The 27,321-nt window shown below is 43.4% G+C and overlaps 1 protein-coding gene across 2 annotated transcripts in view; it reads right to left on the minus strand.

Annotated features, from left to right (window-relative positions):
• Positions 1–20,108: 20,108 nt before the first annotated feature.
• C5H19orf12 (chromosome 5 C19orf12 homolog) overlaps positions 20,109–27,321 on the minus strand; it is a 33,828-nt gene continuing 26,615 nt past the window's right edge. For both annotated transcript variants that reach the window (XM_030204394.1, XM_030204395.1), the window contains exon 3: positions 20,109–22,426. In XM_030204394.1, coding sequence (XP_030060254.1) covers positions 22,161–22,426 — 266 coding nt within the window. In that variant the 3' untranslated portion in view covers positions 20,109–22,160. The remainder of the gene's footprint in view (positions 22,427–27,321) is intronic.

Below are 27,321 nucleotides of genomic sequence, written 5' to 3' on the forward strand. Positions count from 1 at the left end.
GAACAACATTAGCACGATATCTACATTATTTGATTGTTCTAATGCATGTTTATTAAGGTGTTTCATCTCCACAGTGCTGACATCATGAATATTATATCCATGTTATACGAATGCTCTTCCATGCTGTCTATTATGGTATCATTCGTATTCTGCTGACATTTGTCATATTTATGTTATATGATTGTTTTACAGTGCTGTTAAATGTATATATTTCTGATATTGTAACATGTTAGTTCTATTACTAGGATTCAATTTTCCATCTCCAAGTTTACCTCATTGATTGTATTTTTTTTTCTAATTTTATTTATTGAAATATATCAGAATACAAACTGTAGCAAATCTTTAAATGTAAACATCAAACCCTTGTGCACCGTGAAAAATACAAAGTCATACCAGCACTCTTTGGTACAACTACTTGATAGCTAGACAGTGCAATAAATGCTCAAGTCCCCTCCCCTCCCCCATCCTGCTGATAAAAGATCAATACGTACAACTGAACCAGAACATCAAATAAACAGACCACAACCCACATGCTAACAGAAGATATCTTGACCCTTGTCATCCAGTGTCCTGATTAGGGCACCAAAGAGTGTAGGTTCCTAAATTTTTGTAAAAGTGTGGATTTTGATTTTGGCGTAATGCAGTTAATTTGGACATTCGGCAAACATAGTCCAAAAATACATACCTTAACAACTCTCACCACTGGCCAACATGGTCACCAATCTTACCCCCCACACAACTGACTATATTCCCCCTCCTGTTATCCACTTTGAAGATATATTTGATTGGGGTTGCCTTCTGTTGAATGAGCGTGCGATAAAAATCAAGATACACTCCCTCCCACTACCCCCATTCAAAGCATACTTTAGTAACGTTTCCACCTCACAGAGTTCCAAAAAAGCCTGCCGACACAAATAATCAGCAACTTGTCAGTAATGAAATTGGTCCTTCTGAGTTGGACTAAATTCCTCCAACTCTGCGAAGTGGAGTAATGTCCCGTCCTCATGAAAATGACCCAATTGGGAAAGTCCCCATACTGTCCAACCTCTATATATGGGGTCACTACAACCCAGTCCAAAACCCTCAGCTATTATTATAGGGTAGCCTAAAAATATACCCATCCAGGAAAGAATTTTATCCTGGTGCGAACCCACAAGTCCAATGTTAGGTCCATGGTGGGAGGCACCCTCCTTATATGGGCCCTAATGTCTGGCAAGGGGAGCCATGGGAGGTGTGCTAGCAGTGTGGCTCCCATGCCATGTTGCTCCATGTGTACCCAGCTCTTATTGTTATTATTAATTACATTTGTACCCCGCGCTTTCCCACACATAGCAGGTTCAATGCAGCTTACATAGTAAATAGAATTACAAAGTCTTGAAGGAGAATGTTACAAGTTGTAATAAACATAGTAGTAGTGGGGTTTTGAGGATATGTAAATTGAGCATGGAGAGGTAAACAAAGATAGGATGAGCAAAAGGAGAAGAGATTGGGAGGGGTAAGGATTAGGAAGGATGGAGAGGAAGAGATTGAGGAATAAGCATAAGGAGGTTGTGAGACATGGTCAAAGGTATAATAATCGTCAGGGCAGGAATCGTGCACCTTTCTGCAAAGCCACCAAATATTTTAGTTGGGCTATGTAATATTGCTGAAAATTAGGAACTGCCATCCCTCCCTGAGTTCTAAGCTGAAATAGAGTTGATCTACCCACCCGTTGGGGCTTATGCTTCCATATATACTGAAAGAGTTGCCTATTAAGCATTCTAAAAAATTTATCTGGCATGGCAATTGGGAGTTCCATGAATAAATACAATAACTTAGGCAATACCATCATTTTGATCACCTGAACCCTACCCAACCAAGAGACATATAATTGTTCCCATCTCTCCAAATCAGGCCAGAGTGAGCAGAGCAATTGCGGGTAATTTGCCTCGTAAAGAGCTCTCGGGATTTAGTTAGAAAGATCCCTCAATATTTAGTTGCTTTTGGAGCCCAGTGAAATGGGTAACGAGACCATATCTTTCTTCTGTGTTTGTACAGCACTGCGTACGCTTTGTAGCGCTATAGAAATGCTAAATAGTAGTAGTAGTAGTAGTAGTAAATATCCATAGAACTTCCGCAGGCTTCAGGAACACATTTGATATTTCAGATTTAGATTTTAAACTCAATACCTGCCCATGTTCCTCCAGAGCCTCAACTAATCATTGATTGTATTTATGCTTATTTGGTCATTTTCTATTGTTATGCTGTTACAATTGTAAGTTTTTCATCAAGCTGTACCTGCTGTATATTATCTTGAGTGAATCTCTTCATAAAGGCAATTAATAAATCCCAATAAACAAATAATTTAAATAATGATGTATTCCAGCTGTCCATCAGAGTCTGACTACTTTTAAACTCTTTCTTCATCTTAATGTTTTTCTTTTCATTTGTACTTCACCATCTTGAGCAGATGAGCAGACAGGTTCCCACAAAGCTCTCTCTAGTATCCACCTTCCCTTGCCTATCCTGAATTTCTACACGTTGACTCCCATTCCTGTGTTCAGTTCGGGCAATTTTGCTGCAACCACTGTGTTTCCTCTTTTTGTTACACAGTCTACATTTACTATCGTTGCCCCTTTTTAAAAAATGTTTTGTCTTCATGAGATTTGTTTAAATCACTTGTTTGAGGGGAGTTTTTCCAATATTGTCCATGAAATTGTTTTACCAATTTTCTAGTCAGTCTTTTGGTTTTTTTTTATATTCCCCTTTAGTTTACATAGATATAGTTTTTCATTTCATACTTTGATCAATAGTTGCTCTTTGCTGTTAAGGATATAATCATTTAGAGCTCACTTCTCCTCTTCCACAGTTTGTTTCACTTGTAGTAAGCCTTGTCCACCATTCACCAATGGAAGATAAAGCTTATCTATATCACTTTGAGGATTAAAAATATGATACATAGGGCCTCTTTTACAAAGCCGCACGAGTGATTCCTGCGCAGCAAATGAGAGGAAGCCCATTCAATTCCTATTGGCTTCCTCTCATTTGCTGCTTGGGAATCGCTAGCAAAGCTTTGTAAAAGAAGTCCATAGTCATTAGTTTTCTGGTCTAGACAGTCTATATCTGACTGAATCTATTCAACAATGCCAGCAGTGTATTTACATATGGGTACAGCCCAGGTATTTATAGATTTTATTGTATTTCCTCCATTGAGTTTTGACTTTACAATTTTCCAAATGCACCTAGCATATTTTGCCATAAATAGAAAAAAAAAAAAAGATCATGCAACATTTCAGAGGCCTTGAAAATCTATAAGAAGTTGTAGGTTTCTTCAAGTGGTAGCCATTCAATGATGCTACCATTCAGAAGTACAATATATTCTGTATATTTAATTTTTTTCTCTTTTTCATGATAAAATTGCACATTTGTCAATTACAAATTCCATTGAAATAAATTTTCGAAAGAACATCCAAGTCAGACTTGGAATGTCCATCTCATAGCCATTTTCGAAGAGGAAAAATGTCAGGATTTCCTGTTCAAAAATATATAAAAACATTCTTGCACTGAAAACATCAAAAATGAACAGCCATTTTCCAAAATGAAATGTCCAAAATATGAACACCAAAAATGCAGGCACAAAAATATCTCTCTGGCATCATTTGGACAAAAATGGCCACAGACATTCCTGCAGAGCAGGAAGGAAGGGTCATTCCTTCATCCTTCCAGTAGTCAGTTGCTCAATCAGGGCACCTTTTTGTACCCATGATGTGACTGAAACAGATTTAGATAAAAATGTTCTTCTTTGTTGGCTCAGACATTTCTTCCCATTCCATTATAGATAAAAGATGTCCTAATTTTGGAACTGAACTAGTCCTATCCAAACCATGCCTCCAATATACTCCCCTGCTATTTGGAGGAACTGCAGTGTAAAACCTCCAAAATCATGATTTGGCCATTTTCAACAGATGGACATTTTTTGGCCATTTCGAGACATCCATCTGCTTTCAAAATGAGTGCCATAGATTCCTCCTCTTATATCTGTGTTTGATGCAGTGGCATAGCTACGTGGGGAAGCTTGGGGTCCAGGCTCCCCATCCCTCTCTCAGGCCCCCACCCCTAAGCTGGTGGCCAAAGAGGTGCCTGATCATAGGCGCCCCGTATAAGAGGCACCTCCAATTTTAAAGTTGGCAGCAGCTAGAGCCCAGCCTACCTGCTCTCAATGCAGCAATTGGTGTCTTCCCCCTTCTGACCTTCAGGCACTGTCCCAGGCTGTTAGCTTCAGATGCCGACATCTCTCCTCGGTCCGATGGTGCTGCTAATTTGTCTTGATCGCTGCTAGTAGCAACACCACAGTGAGTACGGCACGGCAGGCTGCCTCTGCTTTCCCAGTGATGCCTCCTGCCCTCTTCTGATGCAACTTCCTGTTCCATGTGGCAGGGCACTGTGCTGGACACAGTGGGGTAGAGTAGGGTGGGGTGGGGAGGGACAAATAGGGGGAATGCAGGAGAGGGTGAGAGGGTAAGACAGTGAGACACAGAGGGAGATGCTGAATGTAAAGGGTGGATAGGGACACAGAGGGCAGATGCTGAATGTGGAGAGAGGAAAGGGACACAGAATGGAGATTCTGGACATGGACATGGAGACGGATGAAATGTCAAATGGACAAGGGATCTTGGAAAAACAGAAAAAAGCAGAAAATAGACACTGGACCAATGTGACTAGAAAAAATAAAATGCTCAGACAACAAAGGTAGAAAAAAGAATTTGATTCTGAATTTACTAATTAGAATATATCAGCTTTTGGAAATATTTGTATAAGTAAGTGAAGAAAAAGCTGAAAAAGCAAAATAATTAAAAAAAAATAACATAAAAATATTAAATAGAGGTTTTTGACCCGTGAAAAATATCTACAGCCAATTTGTGACACTTAATCATATGGTGTCCTCTGGCATCTGAGGTCTTTTTTCCTCCATTTTTAATACTGAGGTTATTTTATATCAAATGTATCACCTGCCAACTCCCTCAACTTGAGATTCAAAGCAAGATACAATAAAAGAAAACTGATTACAAGCATCAGGCTTGTACAAAAAAAAATCAATAAAAAGATTACTAGAGCTAAAAGAAAATCCTTCAAAAAAATGGAAGAAGGAACTGACTGAAAATAATAAGAAACAGCATAAGGAATGTCAAGTCAATTGCAAAGCGCTGATAAGGAAGGCAAAGAGGGACTTTGAAAAAAAGAGCGCTGTTAAGGAATCCTTCACCTCACTTTTTAACCATGCTGGCTGTCGTTTGGTCTTCCTCCCTCCTTTTTTAATACACGGAATATATTTGGCCTGGGCTTCCAGGATTTGAACAACATCCACACCTGATGTAAATGTTTGACCTTCAAAGTTGCTCCTCTAAGTTTTTTTTTCACCGTTCTTCTCATTTTATCATAGTCTCCTTTTTGAAAGTTAAATGCTAACGTATTGGATATCCTGTGTATATTTACTCCAAAGCAAATATCAAATCTGATCATATTACGATCACTGTTATCAAGAAGCCCCATCACCATTACCTCCCGCACCAGATCATGAGATCCACTAAGGACTAGGTCTAGAATTTTTCCTTCTCTTGTCGGCTCCTGTATTAGCTGCTCCATAAAGCAATCCTTGATTTCGTCAAGGAATTTTACCTCCCTAGCATGCCTTGATGTTACATTTACCCAGTCAATATCAGGGTAATTGAAAACACCCATTATTATCGTGTTGCTGTTTATTAGCCTCCCTAATTTCCAATAACATTTCTACATCCATCTGTTCATCCTGGCCAGGCAGACGGTAGCACACTCCTATCACTATCATTTTCTCCTTTACACATGGAATTTCAATCCACAGGGATTCCAAGATAAGTACATAAGTAATGCCATACTGGGAAAAGACCAAGGGTCCATCGAGCCCAGCATCCTGTCCACGACAGCGGCCAATCCAGGCCAAGGGCACCTGGCAAGCTTCCCAAACGTACAAACATTCTATTCATGTTATTCCTGGAATTGTGGATTTTTCCCAAGTCCATTTAGTAGTGGTTTATGGACTTGTCCTTTAGGAAACCGTCCAACCCCTTTTTAAACTCTGCTAAGCTAACCGCCTTCACCACTTTCTCCGGCAACGCATTCCAGAGTTTAATTATACGTTGGGTGAAGAAAAATTTTCTCCGATTTGTTTTAAATTTACTACACTGTAGTTTCATCGCATGCCTCCTAGTCCTAGTATTTTTGGAAAGCGTGAACAGACGCTTCACATCCACCTGTTCCACTCCACTCATTATTTTATATACCTCTATCATGTCTCCCCTCAGCCGTCTCTTCTCCAAGCTGAATAGCCCTAGCCTCCTTAATCTTTCTTCATAGGGAAGTCGTCCCATCCCCGCTATCATTTTAGTCACCCTTCGCTGCACCTTTTCCAATTCTACTATATCTTTCTTGAGATGCGGCGACCAGAATTGAACACAATACTCAAGGTGCGGTCGCACCATGGAGCGATACAACAGCATTATAACATCCTCACACCTGTTTTCCATACCTTTCCTAATAATACCCAACATTCTATTCGCTTTCCTAGCCACAGCAGCACACTGAGCAGAAGGTTTCAGTGTATTATCGACGACGACACCCAGATCCCTTTCTTGGTCCGTAACTCCTAACGTGGAACCTTCCATTACGTAGCTATAATTCGGGTTCTTTTTTCCCACATGCATCACCTTGCACTTTCTCACATTAAACGTCATCTGCCATTTAGCCGCCCAGTCTCCTAGTCTCGTAAGGTCCTTTTGTAATTTTTCACAATCCTGTCGCGATTTAACAACTTTGAATAACTTTGTGTCCTCAGCAAATTTAATTACCTCGCTAGTTACTCCCATCTCTAAATCATTTAAAAATATATTAAAAAGCAGCGGTCCTAGCACAGACCCCTGAGGAACCCCACTAACTACCCTTCTCCATTGTGAATACTGCCCATTTAACCCCAATCTCTGTTTCCTATCCTTCAACCAGTTTAGGATAGGATGTACTTTGTTTCCTGTAGAATTTTCAGTCTATTTGATTCAAGGCCCTCCTTAACAAACAGTGCTACCCCTCCACCAATTCGATCCACCCTGTCACTACTATATAATTTGTACCCCAGTATGACAGTGTCCTAATGGTTACCCTCCTTCCACCAGATCTTAGAGATTCCTATTATATCTAATTTTTTCATTTAGTGTAATCTAATATAATAATTTGCTCCCCCAACATTCCAATGTGTCTCACTGGGATCGTAACCACCATCTGACATCACTCCTACAAACTTCTCCTCCAACGTTCCAATGTGTGTCACTGGGATTGTAACCACCTGCTGACGTCACTCCTCCAACGTTCTCCGTCCCCCTTCCCTCCCAGTTCCATGGGACCCTGGAACTGGGAGGGAGGGACAGAGGGAGGGGGACCCTGGAAATGGGAGGGAGGGATGGTGGCCTGGAACTCGGAGGGAGGTGGAGGAGGCAGGGGAGAGATGCTGCACATGGATGGATGGAGGGGGCAGGGCACAGAGGACGTTGCCTGCATATGGATGAATGCAGGGGAGAGAGCATAATGCAGGGGATGGAGGGGACCCTGAAACTCAGAGGGAGGCAGGGAGGGGAACACCCTGGAATTCAGAGGGAGGGGACAACCCTGGAACTCGGAGGCAGGGAGGGAGGGAGGGGATGACCCTGGAACTCAGAGAGAGGGAGGGGACAACCACCCTGGAACTTGGAGGGAGTGAGGGGGGGCGACCCTGGAACTCAGAGGGCGGGAGTGAGGGGGGACCCTGGAACTGGGAGGGAGGGGGGCCCTGGTACACACTCTCATGCTCACACACACACACACTCTCTCTCACAGACACACTCACACCCAGTCTCACTCTCTCTCTGTCACACACACACACACACACGCACATTCACTCTCTCTCTCTCTCTCACACAGTCACTCTCACACACACTCTCTCAAACATACACACTCCAAGAAAAACCTTGCTAGCGCCTGTTTCATTTGTGTCAGAAACGGGCCTTTTTTTACTAGTATATTCTAACTCTCCCATCTTATTTCTTAGGCTTCTGGCATTCGCATATAGACATTTCAAACTGTTTGTTGTTCCTATTTACATCATGCTCAGTACTTGACTGCATTAAATTGCAATCTTTTGTCTGATTTTTATTTTTATTTAAGGTCATCTGATCTACTGTGGTCTCTTTTGCAACCTCACTATCAGGATACCCTATCTTCCCTGTTTTGGTGATATCTTTAAAAGATACCTTATTCCGAAACATGCACTTTTGAGCGACTGTCGGCCTTCCCCCAGTCTCTGGTTTAAAAGCTGCTCTTTATCCTTTTTAAATGCCAGTGCCAGCAGCCTGGTCCCACCTGCTGCTGCTATTCCCTGTGCCTGGCACCACCGTACTTTAAAAATGGCGGCCGAGACTCCCTGCAGAAGTCTCATGAGACTGTTGAGATCTGCGAGACTTCCACAGGAAGTCTTGGCCACCATTTTGAAAACATGGTGGCGCCAGCAGATGATGGAATAGCGGCAGCACAGTGGGCAGGAAAGAATATGCACCCTCCCCCCCTCAGTGACTACTAGACCACCAGGGCCCTTCAGGTAGGACCAGGGCAGTAGGAACATCAGCTGTGGTGGTAGGGGAGCAGCGCGGCAGTAGGGGGTATGTCGCACAGCAGACCATGCTCAGTACCCAGGTCCCAGACCATTCTCAGTCCGCACCTGTTCAATCACATCGCTATTTGAATAGACTGTGGAATATTTGACAAACTGAGAGTAAACCAATAAGATTCTGGTCTTATCAGTATTCAATCTAAGGTGTACAAATGTAGACCAATCTCTGATCCTCCTGTTACAATCTTGAATAACAGGAGGAACAAAAACTCTATCAGCACTAACAGGAATCAATACAAAAATGTCATCAGCATAGAATAACAAACATAAGCTCACCTGGATTCCAAGAAATTCATCCAAGTGTGGTCATGTGTAAGTTTTATATGAGAGAGGGGAAATTGGAGAGCCCTCTGGTACCTCACAGGAGGACTTCCAAGGTGAAGAATAAATGGCATCTTTCAGCACCAAGTACTATTTTTCAAGAAATATGTGAACCAGCTATAGCTAGGTTAACTGGATTATTATCAGTAGAGTTTAAGTATCTTTCCTTGAATAGTTTTGAGAGCTTTTGGAAATGCACATCTCCGATATCTTGCAATTTAGTGTCTATTTCTTTGCTATTGCTGTACATGTAAAGTCTGACTTCATGAGGTTTCCAGTTCACTGTTTTGCCTTCGGGTCCCCGTTCCTGGTCTGTGATCCCTTGTTTCATATTTGTTGAGGGCCTGTCTCTGTTTTGTACCAGTGGCCAATGTGCAGTATTCTGCTAGGGTGGAGACCTTGTAGCAGTCCTGTTTGTTCTGTTTACTCACTAGGTGAGGCATTGGTGTTTTAGGGCCCGGTGTAATATTTACAGTGCTGCCTTGAGTCCTGGGAGTTAGTGCTTTTATGGTATGGTAACATTGAGTGTGTTTTTGCACAACTTTGTGTATAGCGTATTGCAGTGGAGGGATCGTAATGTCAAAGGGGGTCTTTTACTTAGGCGTGCTGGCACTTTTAGCATGTGTTAAAAAGAGGCGTTCACTAAATGCTGAAGACGCACATAGGAATACGTTGGCATCTTTAGTGTTTAGCGTGCGCCTATTTTTAGTGCACGCTAAAAACACCAGCGTGCCTTAGTAAAAGACCCCCAAAACTTTTACTTTGTCATAACATCATACAGGATCTGATGGCTGAGGGCAAGTGGAATGTGTAAAGGCCTCCATGGAGGTGTAAACATCTACAAACACTTTTTTTAAATAATCCACTTTAATTCTATATATATCTACTGAAGTTTGTACAGTTTAATTTTTTGCCACTTTTTTGCTGACTCTTCTTTCTGCAGGTTGGCAGAGAGGTGGGGGGGGGGGGAGGGAGGAGAGAGAGAGAGAGAGAGATTGAGATGGTTGGAAAGAAGGAAGAAAGATGGAGGAAACACTGTATGGAAAATGTGGAAAGAGGGAACATACTGGATGTAAATGCTGACTGGAAGGAGGCAGAATCAGAGGGAAACACTGGCTGGATAGGGTGAGGGAGATGTTGGATATAACAGGGAAGAAAAAATACATGTGGCTGGAAAAGGAGAGACACTGATTGAAGGGGGAGAGAGGGGAAAGACACTAGCTGGAAAGAGTGGAGCAAAAGAGAGAGAGGGGAGGAAACTACTGGATAGAATGGAGAGTAGGGTGGGGACATGCTGCATGGAAAGGGAGCGGAGAAGCCAGGTGCTGGAAAAAGAGGAGAAATGCTGAATAGAAAGGGGAAAAGCGAAGGCAGATGTTGGATAGAAGAGGCAAAGATAGAGAAAGGAGATGCTAAATGGGAGACGATTTGAACTGGGAGAGAGGGATGCTTGATGGAAAAAGAAAGGAGAAATTCTCGATGGAAGGGGATAGAGAGAGCAAATACAGGATGGAAAAGGACAAGATGGAAGGGTGGATGTGGAGGGGAGAGAAGTGACGCTGGATGGAAGTGGGGTACAGAGGAGAGATGCTAAACAAAAGAGGGAGAGGATAATGAAAGACAGGGAAATAAGAGGAAGAGGAAGGAGAGTGGGAGAGCCAGAGTGAGGGAAAGAGATGGAAAGCTGTAGATAAATATATTTTTTTTAAAAAAAGGAAATTGAAGACTGGATAGTAAGAATAAATTAAATCTATACCGAAAGGCAGAAAAATAAATAGAAGAAAACTGAAAAGAAAAGATCAACGTTGCAGATGGATGTAGTGAAGGTGAAGACTGGAGGGCAATGAAAAATGACAAAAGGCTAGGAATTCCTGTTAAGAGAGTTAAGAAAATACAGGAAAGCAGAAATCAAGGACTGGGACCAACACAATTAGAAAAATTAAATGGCCACACAACAAAGGTAGAAAAAATTTTATTTTAAATTTAGGATAAAGTAGTGTCGTAGCTGTGTTAATCTACTCTAAAAGTTCATAAATTAAAAATAAAAAAATAAAAATGGAAAATAGTGAAACCTTTTTAATTGGACTAACTTTAAAACATTTTTGGCTAGCTTTCAGAGGCCAAAACCTCCTTCCTCAAGAAAGGATGGTATACTATACTATACAGTTAATCCAATAAAAAGGTAGTACCTTATTTTCGTTTTGTTTCTTAAGTTGAAATGTGATTTTTTAAATTTATACCTGCTCTTTTTATATTTTGCACAGTATGAGGGGACATGCATCACTGCTTCTCTATCTAGTTGTTGCATTGTGTGCAATATCTAGCTACTTGGAAGTTCAATTTAATTTTTGTGGTTACTTAGACTTGGTGAGGTTCTACATGTGTGAAAGAGATCAAGTATTCTTTTAGCACTGAATGTCTGTGTAGGATCTATCTATGGTTATTAGGGTTGTTTAGTTTTCCAGTAGGTGCACTATATTACTATCCACTGCAGTGTTCACAGTGCTAGCGTTGGTATCCCTGCCAGCAAAGGTATTATTTTTAATGAACAGGGGGGAAGGGGGAGAGAATGTTGCCCCCTCAGTATGCCTTTCCCCCAAAAAAAAAAAAAAATTGAAGGGCTGTCTATGTCCCTGGTTTGACATACCATTGAATATAGAACAGGAGTTTAGAATGTTATTCAACCTACAGTAAATTATAGATGTTTTCTAACCTGCAAATATTTTACACTGACTTGTTTTTTTCTTATGCTTTGATCTTTTACCATATGTTCTTCACTGAGGAAGCTAATTGTCAAAAGTCTGACTTCGCTCTAGTTTGATTCATCTACGGTCTCTACCACATGAACTTAATTATGCAGTGTTCACCCACACAGCCACTTCCAAAATACTATGAGGTTATCACTAGAGGCTGTGGCAGTCATTTTGAGGAGGCAGCTAGGCCAGGCAGGAATGAGTGGGCATCACTCCTGCCTATTTCCCACTAGACTAGGGCCTGGGCAGATAGGCCTGCTGCAATCATCGGGGGTGGGGGGGAGAGGGAGGAGGGAAAGGGGAATCCAGGATGTTATGGGGGTGTGGAAGGAGGGAGAGTGGTGCAAGTGCCAGCCAATATTCAGGACCAGCACTCAGTAGGACTGCTATTTATGTGGACTTATTTGGTCATTTAGCTATGTGGGCATGGGCACTGGCACTGAATATTGCAGCTACCCGCTTAGTAGCCAGCTCCTCCTTAACTCTACCTTAAGAACACCCCTCCCCGGCCTACTTAGAAAATGGCCAGTCAGAGCTGATATTCAGCAGTACTACTCAGTTAAGTTCCACTTAATATCAGTGGCTGGCCTGGACAGCGTGTTGGGGTTTACTACTGAGCCTTTGGATGTCAACAATATTTATTTTGAATAGAAGTGGAGATTGTTTTTATGACCAATCACTGAAGCAAGCTCCAATTGATTTTTTATAGGTATGAACATTTTAACTAAAGACTTTTTTCTCCATTTGTTTAATTGAATACATTATATACCACAAGTGGAGTTACATCATCTCTAAGACTCACAGGGACCCAATTAGTGAGTGCTTTATATTAGTTTGATAGGCTTACTCTTCCCTCATCTTGTGAGCTACCAATAGGTATCTTTTTTTCGGCATACAACATGTTTCCTACTTCTCCACTATTTGGCTGTCTGAAAGTTTGACCCATGTTCAAGACTTGTGGTTTCAAGTCTTGCGAGACCAGCCTGAACTTCCTGCACCACGTGTTTCAAATTTTCAGAGCGCAAAATGGCAGAAGGAAAAATGTTTCTTCTGCAGCTGCAGTCAGCCAGAGGCAAGCTTCAAGAAAGAGACTGATAAAAAGGAGGTAGGGTGGGGGTTATCAGCAAGAGAGAGAAAGAGGTGGGTACCCATGCATGGTGACATGTGAAGCAAAGAGGCCATTATCTCTTTGCCTCATCTATCATAAGAATAGCCATACTGGGTCAGATCAATGGTCCATCTAGCCCAGTATCCTGCTTCCAACAGTGGCTGATCTAGGTCACAAGTACCTGGCAGAAACCAAACAGTAGCAACGAAGTAGGCTTCCCCCATATCTATCTCAATCACAGACTATGGATCTTTCCTCCAGGAACTTGTCCAAACTTTTTTTAAAACCAGATAAGTAACCACCGTTACCACATCTTCTGAAAACAAGTTCTAGAGTTTAACTATTGAGTAAAAAAATATTTTCTCCTGTTTGTTTTAGAAGTATTTCCATGTAATTTCATTGAGAGTCCCCTGGTCTTTGTACTTTCTGAAAGAGTGAAAAATCGATTCACTTTTACCCGTTCCTCACTATGCAGGATTTTGTACACCTCAATCATATCCCCCCTCAGCCATCTCTTTTCCAAGCTGAAGAGACCTAACCTCTTTAGCCTTTCCTCAAATGGGAAGAGTTCCACCTCTTTATCATTTTGATTGCTCTTCTTTCAGCCTCTTCTAATTCCGCTATATCTTTTTTAAGATACGGTGACCAGAATTGAACACAATACTCAAGATCAGGTCGCACCATGGAGCAATACAGAGGCATTATAATGAAGCAATACAGAGGCACCATAGGTCTTCAATCATAACAAGCCAGAGTATTTCCAGGGCATATTTTCAGGAGCCAATGGTGGAAGTGCTGGGGTAGATTTTAGCTGGCTAGAAGTCTCATCTCTCAGCTCTGTGAGAAGTGGCATGAACAGCATCACAGCTTGTCTGCTGATGTTAAAGTGATGCCCATTTCACATTAGTAGACTACTGACTCCTTCCAGAAGATTGCCGAGGACATGATTGGCATGAATCATTCCTGTCTCCAATGTGTCAGCTCTTTTCCAAAGGCCATCCTTGCCCACACATTGGACTACATCCACAGGAGAGAAGGGAAGTATGAAGGGGTTTTTATGCTAAAATGTCCCATTTTGTTTCACACAAATGCACATTCTTACTAATCAAGGTAGTTGCGGTCTTCCTAATTAGGATAATTGCTGGGGCCTCAGCCCAACTTTCTTAAGACAGAAATAGTAGCTTAAGTTATATGGGTCCCATTTGGTGGAATAATCTTCTTCTTTTGGAATTGGGTTTTACATGCAGGGTTTTTATTGTAGTAGGGTTTGATGGATGTGTTGTTTTAATCTGGATTTTTGGTTATGTATACTGTGTAATTTTTGTTTTTTAACCAAAGTGGTTTCAATCAAAAGAGTGCACCAGAGGTATCCTTGCTTTTGCAGCAGTGAGTGAGTAATGTTGCATGCCAGTTATTCATCATCATACTTCACCACCTCTGGGAGCAAAAGAGACATCTATACAGGAGGAAGCTGAGAACAGAGAAGGACTTGCTATAGCTACAGCATTGCAGAGAACGTGTGTAGTGTCCCACAACATCTAAGAGGTACCTGGTAGGTAAGCAGTTACTATGACATAATAGTTGTGAACTTTAATAAAACACTGCTAGATATCTTTTTTTTTTTTTTTTTAAAGTTTCCAGTCACAGTGCATTGCAGTCCCCTTTTGTAGGAGTTTCTTTGTGGAAAATAGTCCATGGCTTATGGCAGCAGATAGGGCCACATTTCTAGTGCTGAAGAAGTAAACGGAGGCAAAGTGAAGCAATGTTTTATTGAAACAGCAAGGTATGTACAGCTATAGAGATGTTGATTTTTGTTTATTATATTCTTGATATTCCATCTTTCTGTGGTTCAATCAAAGCAGTTTATATATTACATACAGGTACGTTCTCTGTCCCTAGCAAGCTCACAGTCTATGTTTTGCACCTGGGCCAGTGGTGGGGGAGGTGACTTGCTCATGGTCATAAGAAGCCACAGTGAGAACTGAACCCTGTTCCCCAGAATCTCAGCCCACTGCGCTAGCCATTAAGCTGCTCCTTCACTCCACATGGGATTTGCAAGTATTTGTTTGCAAGCATTGCTGCACAGGATGCTCTACATCACTGATACTATTTGCCCTGTACTCCTTGCTCTTAAGAGTGGCCATTTTTCCATTATATCCTAAGGAACCAGGACAAAAAGTGATTTGGAGAATATGCAAATGCAGTAGGATAGAGTGTACAATGTAGACAGGCATTTTTAACTTCTTACCCATACTTTGTGTTGGTGTTACAGTCCATACATGTTTAGTGCAGCTTCCTTGCCTTTTTCTACAGGAGTAATGTTACCCAAGCTGTCATAAAAAAGTAATAAGGTTCATACATGTACTGAAGCTGAATATGAATTTCGCAGCTCTGAGCCTGGCCCCAAATTCTTCATTTTATGCTCTTTGTAGTCCAACTCGCTGCTACGTGGTCTGCTGCACAGCCTCTATTCAAGATATTCTTGGGGATAGATTATTCACAGGCCTTCCTGAAGAGCAGTTAAATAGGACCTTCTTTCAAATCTCAAATTGTCAGGAAATAGTAAAATTCATATTTTACCCACTAGGTGGCATATTTTGATCACTAATTGCATTTCACAGCAAACCACAAGGATAACTCTCTACAGAGCTTGCTTATGCTCCCGAGAAAGAAAAAAATTTTCAAACATAAAATAAATCTAAACTATCCCATCTACCTTTGAAAATCTAATTTGATTCTGTTAGATGAAGAAGCAGCTCAAGCTCAATCCTGACACAGAAGCAGCATATGAAGTCCCTGCAATGGTTTTGCAAACTGCTAGCACCAAGCTATTCTTCATAGATGATGTCTGTACCTCATTCTCTACTGGTATTTTTGTTGTTGTTGTTACATTTGTACCCCGCACTTTCCCACTCATGGCAGGCTCAATGCGGCTTACATGGGGCGATGGAGGGTTAAGTGACTTGCCCAGAGTCACAAGGAGCTGCCTGTGCCTGAAGTGGGAATTGAACTCAGTTCCCCAGGACCAAAGTCCACCACCCTAACCACTAGGCCACTCCTCCACTGTTGCTACTATTTGAGATTCTACATCGAATGTTGCTATTCCACTAGCAACATTCCATGTAGAAGTCGGCCCTTGCAGATCACCAATGTGGCCGCGCAGGCTTCTACATGGAGTGTTGCTAGTGGAATAGCAACATTCCATGTAGAATCTCCAATAGTAGCAACATTCCATGTAGAATCTCCAATAGTATCTATTTTATTTTTGTTACATTTGTACCCTGCGCTTTCCCATTCATGGCAGGCTCAATGCGGCTTACATGGGGCGATGGAGGGTTAAGTGACTTGCCCAGAGTCACAAGGAGCTGCCTGTGCCTGAAATGGGAATTGAACTCAGTTCCTCAGGACCAAAGTCCACCACCCTAACCACTAGGCCACTCCTCCATTCAAGGCCCAGGAGCCAGTGGCAACCCCTATTTATACTACAAATGGTCCACCAATTCTTCCCCCATACACACTCTGCCCCCAACTTGTCCCAAGATGTGTTGTGGGCACTACATACATAAGTTGTTTTTATCTTCTACCTGTACTATGTTGATCTCTGTAAGTTTGAGCTGTGTACTTTCCCAAACTTCCATACTTTTCTCATGAGACTGAAAGATCAGTAAAAGAATCAGGGCACCATGCAGTTCAGACTCACTGAAGAGTTATATGGTACTGGAAAAAAATAGAATAGCCATTGCAGAGATCAAAATGTGTTTGCAGAAAATATAAGGATGATTAAAAATTGGAGCAAGGGCCAACTTGTATGGGTTGAGGGTAGAAACAGGATGGCGAAGGCTGACTTGCGGGAGAGTGGAATTGAGACTGGTTAGGGCTCCACTGGAAAACTGTGTGTAGGGTAGAGGAGCTGGATATGGGCTTAAGGAAAAAGTATGGAGGAGTAAAGGGAAAGGGGGGAAACGGGACTTGATATACTACCTTTCTGAGTTTTTTTCAACTACATTCAAAGCGGTTTACATATATTCAGGTACTTATTTTGTACCAAGGGCAATGGAGGGTTAAGTGACTTGCCCAGAGTCACAAGGAGCTGCAGTGGGAATTGAACTCAGTTCCCCAGGATCAAAGTCCACTGAACTAACCACTAGACTACTCCTCCGCGCTATTTTAGTTATACAAGTCATTCTAAATGTGCATAAGTAGCCAGTCTGCTATATCAACAGAAGGGGAAACCATGGAGGAAGCTCTTGTTAGCCCCCCTCCCCCCCGCACCCATTGGCTTGTCGTTTGTCCAATGTCAAGTTCGACTCTCACACTGAGATTTTGTTTTGCGGTGAGAGGGTTTGTTTTTGTTTTGGGTTTTTTTTGGGAGGGGGGTGTCAAAGTGACCCCCGTTTAAAAAAATATTGAAGATCATTACTCTAGGTCCCAGAACAGGGATGCTGATGGCATTAAAGCATTGAACTATTTGTAGTAGCCTTATGGAACACAAAATCTGCCTCCAGTGCAATCTTATTATTTTTAGTTGGATCCTTCTTTCATTTTCTGAAGGATTTTCTTTTAGCTCTTATAGCTTCCTTCACCTCACTTTTTAACCATGATGGCCCTCATTTGGCCTTCCTTCCTCCTTTTTTAATACATGGAATATTACTAGCCTGGGCTTCCAGGATGGTATTTTTGAACAGCATCCACTCCTGATGTAAATTTTTGATCTTCGCAGCTGCTCCTCTAAATTTTTTTCCGCACCGTTCTTCTCATTTTTCATAGTCTATTTTTTGAAAGTTAAATGATAATGTATTGGATATCCTGTGTGCACTTACTCCAGAGCCAATATCAAATCTGATCATATTATAATCACTGTTATCAAGTAGCTCCAACACCACTACCTCCTGCACCAGATCATGCGCTCCACTAAGGACTATAATTTTTCCTCCTGTTGGCTCCTGTACAAGCTGCTGCTCCAGGGGAGCCCCCCCCCCCCCCCTCACTACCAAAACCTCCATGCTGGTCTAGCAACTCCCTCTCCTCCCGTCCACATACCTCTAGAGTTGGAGGCAGGAGCACCTCCTCCCTCCTGCTCTGGGCCCACCTTTGTCAAAATGAGTGCCCAGCAGCAGCACTGGGAGGGGACTAAGCACCGTATAAGGAGGTTTTTTTTTCCTCATATGGTGCTTAGCCCTTCCCAACGCATCCCAGAATGCACTGGGAAGGGGCTAGGGCCCACCATTTTGAGAAGGCAGGCCAAGAGACAGGAGGCATTGATCCTGCCCTTCTGACAGGGGGGGGGGGGGGGAGAGCTTTAGAGCTCCTAGAATCTGGGACTAGGAGGAGGAAGAGGTGGAGTATTTTCCCCCAACACATGGATGTTGAAGTCACTTATACTTCTGGGAAAGCAAGAAGGGAACCCATGGAGTTAGAGAGCCCCGCAACTATAACTCCTGAGGATTATGAAGAAATGGAGATTGGAAACTGACCCTAAAAGGCTTGTGATCTGTATCCAGCAGGTGGGTCGCTATACTGCCCATGGATAAATTAAATTTGGAAGTTAACCAAGCTGTCTGCTTTGAAAGTTGTTTGTTTGTTTCATTTTTGCTGCTAGCAGATGGAGGAGGGCATAATAGAGGTCAAGCCTTCTCTATTATGAGCAATTATACGAGGGATCTGATAGCTGTTTGAGTCCTAGGCTTGTAAGAGAGGCCAAACAGAAAACTGGGAATGAACATTTTTGATACTGAGTAGTTTTGTTTGAACAAGGACTTTCAGGGATTGAGATTGTTTGTGAAGCAGTACATTTTGGGAACTTTCCTTCTTGTTTAAAGATTGAGCTACAGACTTTTTTCTGAGAAACTGTTTTCTATGTTTGTGCAGCGCTGCGTATGCCTTGTAGCGCTATAGAAATGCTAAATAGTAGTAGTAGTCTAGGAAAAGGAAGAGACATTAAATTCTTTAAAAGGGATCTTCATCTCAAAGACAGTGGAGGAAACTGCTACTGACAGGCTCATTTGTATAAACCTTCCAAGGCACTTGGTTGTATCCTCTTTTTGGGTCCCGTACAAAGAAAAGGGAACCGAGACCTGGATATTTCTATAAATGGACATATAGCACACAAAGTTTAGTATTTCCCAAATTGTGGTGAACTGAACTTGGTCTCACATTCACTCCAAGCTAACTGGGAACAAAAAATAAAGATCCCAGATAGGGGGAATCACCCTACACTATGGACTTTTCTGCTTACTTCTTGAAGCCAGGAGTTCTTTTCTACCCCTATGGTTTCTACTACGACAGGACCTCATGACAATAGTCAGTTTGAGACATCATGGCATGCACGTTAGACATGTGGGTGTAATCTCTCTCTATGGGGTGCAAACCTCTCCAGGAAGTGACCAGATCTAACTGATGACCTTAGTACTTAACCCCTTTCAGAGAGATATGCCCCTCCCCCCCCCCCCCCCCCCCCAAGTACCAACTGATCTGTCCAAATCAAAGTCCAGGACTGTAGTAAATTTCACTGCCATGACTAGCATTCTCCCCTCTAATTCAGCACTGACCCGTTTTAGCCGGTTAAATAATAAAGCCTGGAAAGAGTAAGAAGTGTTCCACTGAGCTGCGATGAGTTCCTGCATGGCCTCATAAATATGGAAGTTCCTGGGAGGCTTCTTCGTACCGATTCTGCAGTGGCTTCAATGGAGGTTTGAGGTGCAGGAGAAGAGATATTTAAATATTGAAGGACTTCAAAATCAGTACTAACAGCTTCTTCTTACAGAACAGATGGGAAACCGAAGTTATTTCATTGTAAATAACTTCACTCTATATTTGTTTCTTCACCGTAGGTGGCTATCGCCTCACGGCACTATGTAAGCCACATTGAGCCTGAAATTAGTTGGGAAAATGTGGGGTACAAATGTAACAAATAAATAAATAAATAAATCATCCTCTACACTGGAAAGTTCACCCTCCTCCAGGGGATCCCTCCCCACAGAGTGCCCAGAGAAGACAGCAGAGACTGGGAAAGGACGAAAGGGGACTCAAAAAGCAAGGAGACAGCTTCCCAGTCTGAGTAGGGCTACAACGTTCTCCTCTTAGCAGGAAAATCCTCCTGAACCAGAGAAGAACCAACTGGCTGTGCCTGAAAGTGGGACCATTTCAGGAGATTGTTTTGTTACTGCATCAAGCCTAACGCCAAAGAAAAGGGAGCAGCAGGATCCTGTGAAGTACCTGGAGCTAAGGGAGGAAACAAAAGCAGCAGCAACACAGAGAGAGGCCGGCCCCGTTAAGGCCAGCGGCTCTGAGGTGCAAACACCAAAGAAGGCCGGCATTCTCATGCTGCCCAACGTAGGCTGACTAACTGCTGGTGGCATCGCAAACTGCTTCTCTGAAGCCAAAGTAGCAATGGTGAAAACCAGGCCTGCACTGCTTCTGCCTACTCCATGGGCATCATGTCCATTTACTTATAAGATGTAATCGTGTTGGTATTCTGTAAAATGTATAAATATATATTTACTTTCCACTAATATAAACATTGTTAATTAAAAAGAAATCATTCTATTTGTAATAGTCATTGTAAGATTTTTGATTTCAGCATTTATTCTTAAATAATGGACTTGGTGCCACAGCAGCTCTTCACACACAACAGTGTGTTAGTGCAAAAAATGCACTTCTGGTTTATATAGACTTCCAGAATTAACAATACAGTATCTGTAAACATATCTATACAGTAAGTTACTAGACAAATTAGAACCTTTAAAAATATATTATCTACTAAAGCTTTCCAAAAATCATATTAATGCTATTCAAGTGTTTTAAATTGCTGATGTGCTACAACATATACAGCAGAGCACCTTTTATCATGGTCTCAGGCCTTTATTATATTACTCTGGTAAGGCTTTTATTATCTGGGATTTGCCACTCCACATATATTATAACCCAGTGGCTGTGCCTGCCTTGGGGAACTAATGTGATATGCCCAGTATTAAGGAACACTGTTCCAGTCCTTAACAATGATTCACAGTTAATCCAGTTCTTAACATCACGCTTCAACTTATCACAATCTCACCAGTTCTGAAACTCATTGCTTTAAGCCACAAAACAGACAAAAAGAGATCAAGGATGAAAGCCCAATGAGATTTGCAGATGACACTGGATAAGGCTATATCCACTATGGGCTCACTAGTAAGACTTCTGCACCAGACACTGTAAAAGACAGCAGGAAATTAAGCAAATGTTCAAGCAACAGGAAAAGGTTATATAAAAAGGAAAGCTCATATCCCCTGATGCTAATGTTTCTCCTACGCTGATTAACACTGCCACTGCAAAATTGGGTAGAATGCATGCTGACCTCATGTTTGTCTGGTGCTCAACAGAACAGTCGTACTGTGTACAATCACTGTTTTTCCGTTTCTTTTTCACAAATAACAGGAACTGCCCATTATGTTGTAGTGCCTCAGGCCCAACTATTCCAGATAAACAGTGCTCTAACTGTAAATGTTTTAGTCATCCCTATGCTATTTAATAGTTTATATTAATTCAAAATTCAAGAAAACTGCTTTGAGACTTCATCCTTTACCAAGTCATTTTGGAACTGGAAACAGATTTAGGGAATGAACAGGAGAGGCAAGAACTCCACAACCTCAATGGACTATTTATGTACAGACGTTTCCTGCTTTTGTTAAGTGGTGTCCATCAGGTTAAACAAGAAACAGCATGTGCCAAAAAGCAAATAATAGAAAATACATGCTCAGTAAGCCACATTTTGACAGTTCTGCGATTATGGTAGCCATTTTCCCCATAACAAAACAAAATACAAGTTTCCACATCCATATTCTTGAATATTAGTTATACTTTACAGACATGATTATCACAGTTCATTAAAACAAAAAACAGTACATTCATTATAATCTGGATAATCCATATGCCCTACCATACATAGAGCAATGTGCATGATCTGAACTTTACAGAGACACAATCAATCAACACCCCATCCCCACACACTGTAGGCTTCATTCCAGCATACAGCAAAAGTGCTCACCTTAACTCTGGGGAAAAGCAGTGCAAAAAAACAAAAACAAAAACAGCTGTCCCTGAAGAATACAACAAAAACTCATAAAAAAAAAAAAAAAAGATATATAAAAAGCAAAATGAACCATTTTGGAAGTCATGAAGTCAGGGTGACCGTGTTCCTTTAAAACTGTACCAGTTACATTCCGAATTGCTATATAAGTTTACCACAGATGGAAGCAGATGAATTCTTCCCTTCTGTTCTGTTCTAAGGCCAGATCTAATCTCCATACTGGATCTCTGCTTTGAGCTCCTGAGAAACGTAGTTTATTAGTGCTGCAGCCACCTTCTGCTGAAGAGCAGCATTTCCTGTTACAAGCAGAATCAACTGGGTGGCATCCGCCCAGTCTATGCTCCTAATAATGGAATAAACATCATCACAGAGCTTCTGCTGTTGAACCACAGGCATCTCCATGATAATCTGAGGCAATGGTTTGAACTGTCCACTGGTCATCCAAGCACCAAACAGTCCACCGACTGCACCCCCTGGTGGGGGGGGGGGGGGAGGGGGGGGAGAAAAAAAAAAGACATATATCATTAGTTCAGAAGCCTAACAAATACCTGTACATTAAATAGTGCTCAAACAACAAACTGTGGAAAAAAAATGTTTTACCCTGTGCCAAATGGTTTCTCCGCCCAGGATGGGGATATCCCAATTCAAGCTGACTCTCTTCTCCAGCAAAACCCTTTTCCCCCATCTCAAGGGACAGGACACCTGATTTGTGGTTACTGTAAAAATGGCCACCACAGACCCTGTGTGCCATGTTTTCCGATCACAGCACAGGCAGAGCTGCCAGGGTGCAGCAATTTCCAAAAACGGGAAATTTTCCTTTTATGCCTCCGCCCCACACTTCTTTCATTTAGGCTGTGTAGTATGCCTTCCTGAGTTGGTTCATCATGCTCTGTCTCTGCCCTATTTAAATCCAGGCTAAAGCCCATCATTTGAGGCTGCTTTTAACTCTTAACTCCTTATTTGCCTGTTTAATATCCATAAGAAATTAAACACTCTTTAATCTTATTTGTCCTGTTTGAATACATTCTAAGCTCTGTCAAGGAGGGCAAGTCTCTTATGTGTTTGTGCACAGCATTGCCATTATGCCTAACAAAGCTAAAGGAATGATAAGCAGTAGTAGTAGCAGTTAGGCTTGCTACTGTTTCTGCTTGGGAAGCAGGCAGGAGCAAGCAGGTTCAAACTTTTGCACTTCATGCTACTGAGCTTGTGCATCACAAGATCATCTGCAGGAAATTCTCAGTTTTGTGCTTTGAACCTGCTCATTGTGCCAGCCAGAGAGTCGGCAGCTGCAGAACACAGTAAAGGGTGGAAGATTGCTGCTCTTGCATAGGAGACTCCCATCCAAAGTAAGAGTCTCTGCAGGTAAACACATTTAAATGAAGTCTCATATTTTTAATTTGGCAAAGCTGCAGCTTTTACCATTTCAAAAGATCTCTCAAATTTGTGCAGAGTAATGGAAAATGCCCTGGGTAAGGCATTTACACAAATACCACGTTTGCTAATGTCTAGTGCCATTATTTAAAATAAAATGTGCTAATTTTATGTAGATAAAAATCAAAGTGTGTAAAATAATGCTGATCAATTCTAAAACAGTCCCCACACTGTTCAAGGCACACATTTCATTTACACTAATGGTCTCCAAAACACAAATGTTTCTCCTCCCAGTCCCAGACAATGGCTACATAACAAATCCTCCACCCAACCCCCTAGCCACTCAAACACCATCCTTCATATCCATCAGAGCTCACCGACTATGTGACCACCATTACAAATAAAACCTCCCAGAAGAGGTACCCCAGCTTGCAGGAGTCGAGTGGTTTAAAGGGAGCTTTCATCAGTTGCGGCAGTACTAGACTAAGGTCCAAAGATACTAGAAGACTTGTTGGGAGGCTTCAATAGAAGAAAATCCCATATAAAATGGAAACTAATGGATGTAGAGAAATGGGGCTACCTTCTATAAGGTGGCAATAGGTGCCAGTTGCAACTGGGTAAAACATAACAAAAGGTTTTCAAACTTGACAGGTATACCCCCTAATTCTATGAATTTGTATGACCAAATTTCTGCATGCATTTATAGAAGGTCACTTAATTTAATAAGGTAAAATTATGTATCATACCTGATAATTTTCTTTCCATTAATCATAGCTGATCAATCCATAGACTGGTGGGTTGTGTCCATCTACCAGCAGGTGGAGATAGAGAGCAATCCTTTTGCCTCCCTATATGTGGTCATGTGCTGCCGGAAACTCCTCAGTATGTCGATATCCAAGCTCCATCCGCAGGAGTCAGCACTTAGAGAATTACACCCACAAAGGGACACTCTGCCCAGCTCACCACCGCCGAAACGGGGTGAGGGGAATTAACCCAGCTCATCCCCACACAAGTGGGGGAGGGGAACCGTCCAGCTCATCCCCGCGGAGCGGGGGAGGGACTCCACCCCGCCGATGCGGGGGGATCTGGCTTATCCTGCAACCGCAACCGTGGGAGGAGCTGACTGACCCTAACACCGCCGAAGCGGGAGGGAGCGCCGGCAGAATTTTTGTCTCAATCCAGCCCCGTAAAACGGAGGGGAGAGGAATGCAGCAGCTCACTGTAACACAAACTCGTCTCAACTCTTGAAGAATCCAATTGAAAAAACTTGAACACGAAGTCCTCCTGAACAGGAACTGAAGACTAAACTTGAACCTGAAATGCAACCAGAATATAAACAGTACAGATATCTGGGAGGGGCTATGGATTGATCAGCTATGATTAATGGAAAGAAAATTATCAGGTATGTTACATAATTTTACCTTCCATATCATCATGCTGATCAATCCATAGACTGGTGGGATGTACCGAAGCAGTACTCACCCAGGGCGGGACATTGAAATCCCTGACCGCAACACTGAAGCTCCAAACCGGGCTTCCGCCCGAGCAGCCACAGTCAAGCGGTAATGCCTGGAGAAGGTATGGGCCGATGCCCAAGTTGCCGCCTTGCAAATCTCTTCCAAGGAGACGGACCCGGCCTCTGCCATCGAGGCCGCCTGAGCTCTAGTGGAGTGAGCCTTCAGCTGGATAGGCGGCACCTTCCCCGCGGCCACATAAGCCGCTGCAATGGCTTCCTTGACCCATCTTGCCACTGTAGGCTTAGCAGCCTGCAGACCCTTACGAGGACCTGCAAACAGGACAAACAGATGATCCGACTTCCGGAAATCATTGGTCACTTCCAAGTATCTGATGATGACTCGTCTCACATCCAGATATTTGAGAGCAGAGTATTCCTCTGGGTAGTCCTCCCTACAAAAGGAAGGGAGACAGAGCTGCTGATTCACATGGAAGCGAGAAACAATCTTGGGCAGGAAGGAAGGCACTGTGCGAATAGTCACTCCTGCCTCAGTGAACTGCAGAAAAGGCTCTCGACATGAGAGTGCCTGGAGCTCGGAAACTCTTCTGACTGAAGTGATAGCCACCAAAAAGACTGCTTTCAACGTCAGGTCTTTTAGAGATGCCCTCGACAAGGGTTCAAAAGGCGGCTTCTGCAAGGCTCTTAGCACCAGGTTGAGATTCCACGCAGGCACCACTGAGTGCAGAGGAGGGCGCAGGTGATTAACTCCCTTGAGAAAACGCACCACATCTGGCTGCGAAGCCAGGGAAGCACCCTTTAGGCGGCCCCTGAAGCAAGCCAGAGCCGCTACCTGGACTTTAAGGGAACTGAGCGACAGGCCTTTCTCCAGACCTTCTTGCAGGAACGCCAACACTGAAGAAATTGGAGCAGTGAAGGGAGAAAGTGAGCCTGCTTCACACCACGCTGCAAAGGTACGCCAAACCCTGGCGTAAGCAGTAGAAGTAGAGCGCTTCCTCGCTCTCAGCATAGTGGCGATGACCTTGTCTGAGAAGCCCTTCTTCCTCAGACGCTGCCGCTCAATAGCCAGGCCGTAAGACCAAAGGGGGAGGGATCCTCCATCACCATGGGACCCTGATGCAACAGGCCCTGCTCCACTGGCAATCGCAGAGGGTCGTCCACTGAGAGCCTGATCAAGTCCGCATACCAGGGGCGTCTGGGCCAGTCCGGACCCACCAGGATTATCCGGCCCGGATGCTTTGCCACCCGGTCTAGCACCCTGCCCAACATGGGCCAGGGCGGGAACACATAGAGAAGCTCCTGTGTCGGCCACTGTTGGAGAAGAGCATCTACTCCCAGGGATCGAGGGTCCCGTCCTCTGCTGAAAAAGCGCGGCACTTGGCAATTGGCCGATGACGCCATCTGATCTAGGCTCGGCTGGCCCCAGCGCTTCGTGATGTCCAAGAACGCCTGAGTCGATAACTGCCACTCTCCGGGATCCAAGGTATGGCGACTGAGAAAGTCCGCCTTGACATTCATGACTCCGGCAATGTGGGCCGCTGACAGCTGCTCCAGGCTCGCTTCCGCCCACTGGCATAGATTCATGGCCTCCTTGGCTAGAGGGGCGCTTTTGGTACCTCCCTGGCGGTTGACATAGGCCACAGCCGTGGCATTGTCCGACAGGACCCGTACTGGCTTCAACACCAGTATCGGGAGGAACTGCAATAGCGCCAACCGAATGGCTCTGAGTTCCATGAGGTTGATAGACCACTTTGCCTCTGCAGGAGACCAGAGCCCCTGCGCTGTCCTTCCCAAACAGTGGGCTCCCCAGCCCGTCAAAGAGGCGTCCGTCGTGACAACAATCCACTCCGGGGTCACAAGAGGCATCCCTGCAGACAACTTGTCTGTCTTCAGCCACCAGCTCAGCGTCTTGCGCACTGCTGGGTCAAAGGGAAGGCGCACAGCATAATCCTCCGACACCGGAGTCCAGCGCTGCAGCAGAGAGTGTTGTAGTGGTCTCATATGAGCCCTGGCCCAGGGCACTACTTCCATCGTGGCCGTCATAGAGCCCAACAGCTGAACATAGTCCCAAGCCCGAAGCAGAGAGGCTACTAGGAACTGGTCCACCTGAGCCTGAAGTTTGACAATCCGATTGTCCGGCAGGAACACTCTGCCCACTTGGGTGTCAAATCGAACTCCCAGATACTCCAGGGACTGAGTCGGGCGCAGCTGGCTTTTCTCCCAGTTGATGATCCACCCCAGGGAGCTCAAAAGAGCAACCACCTGGTCCACAGCTTTGCCGCACTCTGCATAAGAGGGGGCTCGGATCAACCAGTCGTCCAGATAAGGATGGACTTGTACTCCTTCCTTTCGCAGGAAGGCCACGATGACCACCATTACTTTGGAGAAGGTCCGCGGAGCAGGAGCCAACCCGAACTGGAAGTGTCGGCCCAGGACTGCAAAACGCAGAAAGCGTTGATAAGGAGGCCAGATGGGAATATGCAAGTACGCTTCCTTGATGTCCAAGGATGCCAGGAACTCCCC

This window comes from Microcaecilia unicolor, chromosome 5 (genome assembly GCF_901765095.1).
Source record: "Microcaecilia unicolor chromosome 5, aMicUni1.1, whole genome shotgun sequence".
NCBI lineage: Eukaryota > Metazoa > Chordata > Amphibia > Gymnophiona > Siphonopidae > Microcaecilia > Microcaecilia unicolor.